The 8438-nt window shown below is 39.1% G+C and overlaps 1 protein-coding gene across 1 annotated transcript; it reads left to right on the forward strand.

Annotated features, from left to right (window-relative positions):
- Window positions 1-4898: 4898 nt before the first annotated feature.
- Window positions 4899-5981, forward strand: LOC140817968 (uncharacterized). The gene has a single exon (XM_073177762.1). The coding sequence runs from the start codon at window positions 4899-4901 to the stop codon at window positions 5979-5981; it is 1083 nt and encodes a 360-aa protein (XP_073033863.1).
- Window positions 5982-8438: the final 2457 nt, after the last annotated feature.

The raw sequence follows: 8438 nt of genomic DNA on the forward strand, positions 1-8438 counted from the left end.
TTTCTAAGAAAATATCGATGATTCGTGGTTACAAGTTGAGTTAATTTTTGAGAATTGCATCTAAGGAATAATGATTCGAAGACTGTGGTGATCTTTAGAAGTATAAAAAATGTATAATTTGGGATTTTAGGTTTTGATAGAAAGGTCAGATTGGTTATGAGAATTAATTTTGGGTTTAATAAGTTTAAATTATTGACCGTTCTGTGACGGGAAACCTGTAGAATGGATAGGAATGACAAGAACTTATGCGTTAAATATATAATTTTCAAAATTTAGGACCAATTGGATAATTTTCGAGGAAATCAGGAATTTAATTTTGCAATTTCTAAGAAATTTGGGGACTAGTTTAGCCATAAGCGAAAATTAAATGGTTTAAATGATAGGAGTTTTCGATGATTTAGGCTTGAAGGGATATATAGAACATTTAAATATCTTGGTTATAATGTTATAAGAAATGGTAATCAACGGCATCGTAGGATGAATCAATATTTGGCTTAAAAATTTAAGTGTTAGTAGAATAATGTTGTGGCAAATTAAAATTTAGATTGTGGACAATTTATGGTAAATTTGATCAATTAGTTAAGTTTAGAGTTGAAAAGTTATGTTTAAAATTTTGGGAAGAAAATATTAAGTTTTGAATTTATTTCGGTTAAAAACACTTAATGGTTTAGTCATTAAGTTATTAAATTGAAAGGCTCGGGTTTACGTCTAAGAAAAATATTAGAAGTCAAATTTAAACTTATATGATACTATGGGATAAGCTCGAGTCAATAAAGGTTGGAGGAAGTCAAAATCTGGAATTTTTCTAAAGTCATTAAGAAATTTGAGATTAAGTGGTTATGTGTGTTGAAATATGTTGTGTAAAGACTATTTGGGTTGTGTAATTATGGATTACAAGTTTATGAGAGGTGTTTATACGAAAATTCGGGGTGTAATTTAATATTTGCAACAATTTTATATTTTGGATGTAATTGTAAATAGTTATGTTATGTTAGTTGGGTGTCGTAAGATAAAGATCGAATTCAAGGATCTTAGACTAATATTATTATGAGGTTGAGATAATGTTTAACTATTAAATGTATTACCCAAGATAGAAGTAGATTGGAAAATTTTTGTGTTAAGATCTCGTAAGTGACATGCATAAATGCTAATATTTGGATTTTAAGCCTTAGCACACATTGAGTTCAATAAATTTAAGAAAGGATGCTTTCGTGATTTTAATGTTGAAATATAATAGGTTGATGAACATCTTGGGTATAATATAAGGAAAATAAGATACGATAAGTTTGGTCATCCAATTCTAATATTAGAAATTGTGAGAGAAGTCAAAATTCGAGATTATAATAAAATAGAACGAATTCACCATTGATTTTTGTAAGTTGCGGTTCGCAAACGATGATCTTGATGGCAAATTTAATTAAGATTGAGGAGACATAAGGATATTCTAAAACTTATTTTATTAGAGCGGCGCACTGGAAGCGTGGATTATTGGATACTAGAATTAAGTCTAAACTTTTGATTGTCGAGGATAAGTGAATTTCGGGGACGAAATTCAATTTAAGAGGGGGTAGATTGTAGCATCCCGAAAATTTGAAGGTTCACGTGAACCACATGCATGCAAGCTATTAAATTTCTTATTTATTTTAACTAAATTGTTTTAATTGCATGAATTGATTATGGTAGACATGTTTACATGTTTAAAATGTAGTTTTATTTTAAAATGCACAAAACGGTGATTTTAAAGGTTATTCGAGACACGATCAAGGAACGGAGACCGATGAACATTTAAGGGAAAATATTTTTATTAAACAATTATTTTTAATTGTTTAAAGTGTGGTGTATTTAAATGGAACTTTCGAAAATGAGTTGTTTTCTAGTGATTTTATACGTCGAGTCGTATTTTTATACGGTATTCGATTTTCAACGAAAATATGAACTTTTTGAGAACTCGGAAAATATTTTCACGAATTTTTCCTAAGAAAAATATTTAAATATTTCTTAATGGACTTAGTGGGCTTATTATACCTTGATTAATGGGCCTAGGCTTGCACTTGCATTTTAATAAAAATAAAAAGTCCTAAACACCTAAAACAAAACCTCAAAAACTCACGTCTCTGCCCTCACACACACACACAAGTACTTTACCATCAGAATTCAGCACACACCACACGTGAGTTTGAGGAGGAAAAACACGCATTTGAGAGAAAAGCAAGCATGTGTTTCGTTCGTCGCCGTTCTTCGCATCTCAACTTAATTTTCGTGCGTAAAATACGCAAAGGCATGCCTTAACTTTCTTTCAAACATCTTTGAAACCATATTATGTGTATTTAATTATCTTTGCATGAAAAACGTGATGCATTTCTTTTATTTTCGTTTTTTGACATGCCATGGCTAAAAACTCATGTTTTAATGATCCAAAACTCTTGTTAATGGTGCATAAATAGTCTGCCATGCTAGGGCAAGAAAAGTGGATGAATTTCAGAGGGTTTATGAGGCTAGACACGGTTGCACAAGGCTGGACATGATTAGGTATCATAAGAAACAAAATTGACAGTCCTAGAGGGTTGGGACTCTCCGGCTAGGGTCTCCTTGGTGGGCCACAGCTGTAGCTACTATTAGGGCATGACTAGGAGTCCTACGAGGACTGTATGTTGGTCTTAGGGTGGCTGTACAAGGGGTGGTTCGAAGGCTAGGATATCTCTTAAGGGCAAGTGGCATGCATGTGCATGTGTGGTCGGGTTTGAGCGGCCGAGATTTGGGTAAGGAACGTGCACGTTTACGTGCATGGGTCAAGGAGGCTGGTCTAATATGGTCCTAGAGGGTCCGGTTAGAGTCCTAGGAGGGTCGAATAGGGTCTGGAACGAGCGGTTAAAGGCTGCAATCGAAATAGCATAGGATTGAATCACACTAGAACTAGGACTCCAAGTGCAGAAAAATTCAATAGCTTCCTAAGCTTGTTCAAAGGTCTTGATTGGCTTGAATTGGATTGAATATGGTTTTGTTATATGTTAGGAAGATTTGGTTCAAGTTTGGTTAAGTTTCGAGTCAATACGAGTCCAAACCAGGATGTACGTCTAAGCTTTAAAAACGATCTGGGAAATTAGTCGAGGGGCATAAGTTTACGTCTAAGGAATATTTATGGGAGTGTTTTAAGGTTATATGTTAAGTTTTGAATGATTTGGGATGTCGTTTTCAGGTCTAAGGATAAATACGAAAAATTATGCTTCAGGCGTAAAACGATCATTTTACACCTGAAAAGTGTAAGGCGTCCTGGCAGTGCCTTGAATGCTATAAATAATGATAATATGCTTATTTTAAATTTTTATGGAATTTTATGTTAAAACGTTAAATCTAAAAGACATGTTGTATGTTTGGTTTAAAAGGAAAAATGATTATTTTATGCATGAATTTCATAAATGATGAAAATATGAAATGTTGAAGGAAGTGAAGTAATTGTGGCTAATACGATGATACGTAAATACGATGATATCTAAGGCCAAGGCTTTGTTGACGGATGAGAGTGTCGCTGATGTCCCCGTCGCCCAGTACTGTGGTTACACGTAGATGGATCCATCGACTTTCAGCTATTGTGAAAGTCAGAATTAACGATATGAATTTAACGAAAATAAAAACGTATACGTATATGATGAAATAAAATATGTTTATGATAAAAGAAAAATGTTTATGTTTATGCATGTTCATGAAATGTTATGTTAAGTAAAAGTATTTTCACTGTTGCGTGTGATTGTATATGTATTACTCGTTATTATATTATGGTTTGCTGAGTTAATACTCACTAAGTGTGAACGATGCAGGTGAGCATGATGTTGATGTTGTTGAGGGACTTGATGGTTGATCTTCCTGGACTGAAGGTGCACATAACCCGAGGACCAGCGCTAGTTTTTCCGTAGTTATGATTTAAGTTTATATTAAAGATTTTTTCGACTTTTATTATGCTTTTGAGTGGTTTTTGGAGATGATGTTAGAGTTAGCTTCATTTTGAAATATTGCTAAGTTAGGGTTGGCAAACGTTTGACGATTTTGAGGTTTAACTCTTTCCTTTTAATTTTCAAATATAGCTGGTTGGTTTATTTTTAAAATGGTGTCAAAAAATTTAAGTATATGTGTATTCGGCCGAGATCTAGTGTAGGAAAAAAAAAATTCTGGTATTTTTAAGAAAAACGAGTAGTGAACATTTCAATAACATATCTTAAATTTGAAACATGAATCATGAACTTTCATAACACGAGCATAAGTATATTAATATAGGGGAGGGTGAATAACATATCTTAATCTAATGTCCCTTCTTGTGCCTTCTTGTGCCCCCGAGACTAAGACAACTACATTCACCCAGGGGTTGAGGGAGGGTGAATTTTTCCGGTCGCTAAAAAAGAGGACGCCCGGGGACTTTGAAGATTTGCTGGCCGGGGCAAAAAAGTATATTAATATAGGGGAGGCCCAGAAGCAAAAGACAGAGTCGATAAAGAGAGAAAGGAGACCAGATTTCTAAGCCCGAGGAGAGGGGGCCGAGAAGGAGTAAACCGGGACATTTTTCTCATCATGTGCCCTTGAAAATTATCTGGTACCTGGAGATCCAAGAGTGTAGCAGGGACTTGCCTCCATCTCAAAAGTATACCAGGCCTGAAAAGAAGGGGTTTTGTACCCTTCATAAAGTGTGTTATCACAACACGGAGGATTGCAAAACACTCAAGAGAGATTATGTCCCTCCCTCTGTCCAGGGACATAATAAACCTAGCAAGAGGCCGAGGTTGCCACCATGGGCAGCTCGATATCCCCGTCCCAGTGCCAAGGAAGATTCAAGAGATGTCCCGAGGGGGAGGACAGATTCAAAGCCCGAGAGGAAGAAGTCTTCGCCTCCTGTCTTGTGAGTAATTACAATGATATATGGAGGATCTACTGAAGGTGATTCTAATTGGGCTTGTAAGTCTAGAAGCAAAAGAGATTGTATGGAGATGGAAGGGGAGAGGAGGAATGAGGCATTGATTAGTTTTGGCCCGGAAGATTTGAAGGGTGTCAATCTTCCCCACAACGATGCCCTGGTAATTCAAGCCAGGGTAGCAAATTATGACATTATGAGGGTTTTCGTGGATTCGGGCAATTATGTAAATGATATTTTCAAGGAGGCCCTTGTACAAATGGATTTACAAGGATATCATTTAGAAGCACTGGACACAACACTTTTTGTCTTTGCTGGCCATGCTGTTTATCCAGAAGGAGAGATTGTCCTGCCCTTATCTTTGTGCACCGAGGATCTGAAGAAGACGGTGATGACTACTTTAACTATGGTGGAAGTACCGTCATCATATAATATTATTTTGGGGCTGCTGGCCATGAACGAGCCAAGGGCTGTAGCATCCACCTACAACCAAAAGATTAAATTCCCGGTGGAAGCCAAGTGGGTGAAGTCCGGTGAGATTAGCCTTCTTCCCAGAAGTGTTATGTGGAAGCGGTCCGAGTGGACCAGAAGAGGGCGAGGGAGGAGGGGAAGAGACATAGTGGTTGTGGCAGAGGAAGAGCAGGAGGTGTTGGAGATTGGGCCAGGCAAAGAAATTTGGGTGGCCCGAGACCTTGACTTATCCACCCAGGTTAGTTTGATAAATATTTTAAAAACTAATCTTAATGTTTTTGCCTGGTCCCAGCAGGAGCTGATAGGGATCTCAACCCTGATAGCGGAGCATCACTTGAACATCCTCCCGAGATCTCGACCAGTGAAGCAAAAGAAGAGACACTTTTGTCCTCAAAAAGACAAAGTGATTGATGTACATGTTAAAGATTTGCTGAAAGCCGGCCACATTCGGGAAATACAATTTCCTACTTGGCTCTCGAACGTGGTACTGGTGCCAAAACTTATCGGGAAGTGGAAGATGTGTGTGGACTTTAGGGATCTCAATAAAGCTTGCCCCAAAGACCATTATTCACTGCCCAGAATTGACCAGTTGGTGGATTCCACCTATGGATAGGAGCTGCTCAGCTTTATGGATGTTTACCACGGGTATCATCAAATTCCCCTGGCCAAGAAGGATCAAGACAAAGCCAGCTTCATTACCTTTAGAGGCACATTCTGCTATGTTGTCATGCCTTTCGGGTTAAAGAACGCATGGCCGCTTATCAGCGTCTCATGAACAAAGTCTTTGAGGAGAAGTTGGGCAGGAATGTAGAGGTGTATGTGGAAGATATCTTGGGTAAGTCCAGGGAGGTTTCTGATTTCATCTTCGATTTGGATGAGACTTTTTCCACTCTTATGCAGTATGGAATTAAGCTTAACCCGACCAAATGTATCTTTGGCGTGAAGAGTTGTAAATTTTTGGGATTTGTGGTTACTGATCGGAGGATTGAGGTAAATCAAGAAAAAGTGAAGCCTGTATTGGATATGACATCTCCTCGGTTTGTTTGAGAAGTTCAGAAGCTGATCGGGAGAATTGATTCTCTTTCCCGGTTCATATCCCGGTCAGCATATCGAAGTTAACCATTTTTCCAGGTCTTTTGGAAGACACAACAATTCGGATGGGATGAGAAATGTGAACAAGCCATCCGGGATCTGAAGAACCATCTAGCAGAGCTTCTTGTTTTAGTGAAGCCAGAACCCGGGGAGAAATTATTTTTTTATCTGTCCACTACAGAGTATGATGTCAGCTAAGTACTGGTAAAAGAATAAGGCTCAGATCAGAAGCCTGTCTATTATTTCAGCCATGCTCTAAGAGGCCCCGAGCTCCGCTACAGTGAGGTGGAGAAGATAGCCCTTGCTCTTGTTGTGACTGCCCGGGAACTGCGACCTTATTTTCTGTTGCATCAAATTATTGTGTTTACTAATAGTCTTCTTGGGAGAATTATGACTCATTCGGAAGTATTCGGAAGTATGATCAAGTGGACAGTGGAGCTGGGAGAATACGATATTGAGTATAGGCCCCGGGTTGCCATCAAAGCACATGCCTTGTCAGATTTCTTATCAGAGATGGTCCAACCTGATGATGTAGTAGCCTGAATTCCAAATTGGGTAATTAACGGATTAATGGTGATTAAGAAGGTTTAATGTGTGATTTTGACCATGGTCATGATCGGACGGACCGAAGATGGTTTGGTAGCACCGAAGAGTTCGGACGATCCGAAGTGGGTTCGGTGGATCCGATCATGAGGTGTCAAGAGTTGATCGACACGTCAGTTTGCATGCAAGTTCGGATGATCCGAAGTGTAGGTTCGGTGGATCCGATCATGAGGTGTCAAGAGCCGATGGACACGTAAGAGTTCGGACGTTCCGAAGTGTGTTCGGTGGATCCGAACATAGCCTATAAATAGTGCTCGGAATTCCTCATTTTGGATTGCAAATTCTTGAAGTTGTGTCTCCTAGTTGAGAGGTTTGGAAGGTTTCTAGGGTTAGTTGTTGGTCGAGCGATAGCCAAGAGCTGCCAGGATTGGTAGCGTAGCGACGCCTGAGTTACGAGGCAATCGACATCAAAGGGCTGTCGACGGACGAAGGTAAACCCTAAACCTTTGGTAGTACTGGTTTTGCTAGTCTAGCATGGTAGTATTGTTCATTGGGTATGCTTTTGATGCGTAGGCTTGTTCTAGACCTGATTAGCGGTGTTGCGTAAGGCTAGGCTTGCTGTGATAGAGGTACGAAAGTACTATCCGAGATATCCTGGTCGAGTATACATCCTTATATGTGTTGCATGATTATGTGGTGCATTGATATATGTCATATGATACATGCTATTATGTCACGTTTTATGATGCATGTTGCATTTCATGTTGAGCCGTATCTCCTTCGAGATAGCCTTTACTGTTGAGCTGTATCTCTTTCGAGATAAGCTATATCTTGTGGGGTCGCTCAGCCCTGTCTTATCTTGTGGACGCATGGACACCGAGAGTACACAGTGGCCGACGGGTCCGGAGGGCTTCGGTGATCCGGGACATTTTAGGTCCACGTCTGTTCTTGTAGTGGATGCAGTGACCCAGAGGAGTACCGCGCGGCACTATCCACTTGGCGCCTCTAGACTGAGCATTTTGAGATCCTTTGTTATTCCTGTTTCTTGACTACCCTGGTATCATATCATAGCATGTGCATTTCATATAGGCTTGTATACTCATGCTTTTGTACTGGGCGTTCTTATCGCTCACGTCCTCGGTTTTGTTTATCTTGGACACCCCATTCCCACGGGGCAGGCCTCAGGTTGGACAGCTCAGGAAGAGCAGGAGGAGGACAGTGAGTGGCTGGTTGGTTTAGTTTTCAGTACTATTCTTTTCGATATGGTTGTACCGTATATTTCATTTTAGTTCGAGTTGTTCTGGATTTCGATTGGGTTGTATAACTATCGTTTGTTGGCCTTTTCCGCAATTATCTCTGATTATTATTAATTAAGTTAGTTGCATGCTTAGTTCTTGATTAGTAGGTGATTCTGGAACGGGTCACTACATTTATG

Source organism: Primulina eburnea, chromosome 17 (assembly GCF_022965805.1).
Source record: "Primulina eburnea isolate SZY01 chromosome 17, ASM2296580v1, whole genome shotgun sequence".
NCBI lineage: Eukaryota > Viridiplantae > Streptophyta > Magnoliopsida > Lamiales > Gesneriaceae > Primulina > Primulina eburnea.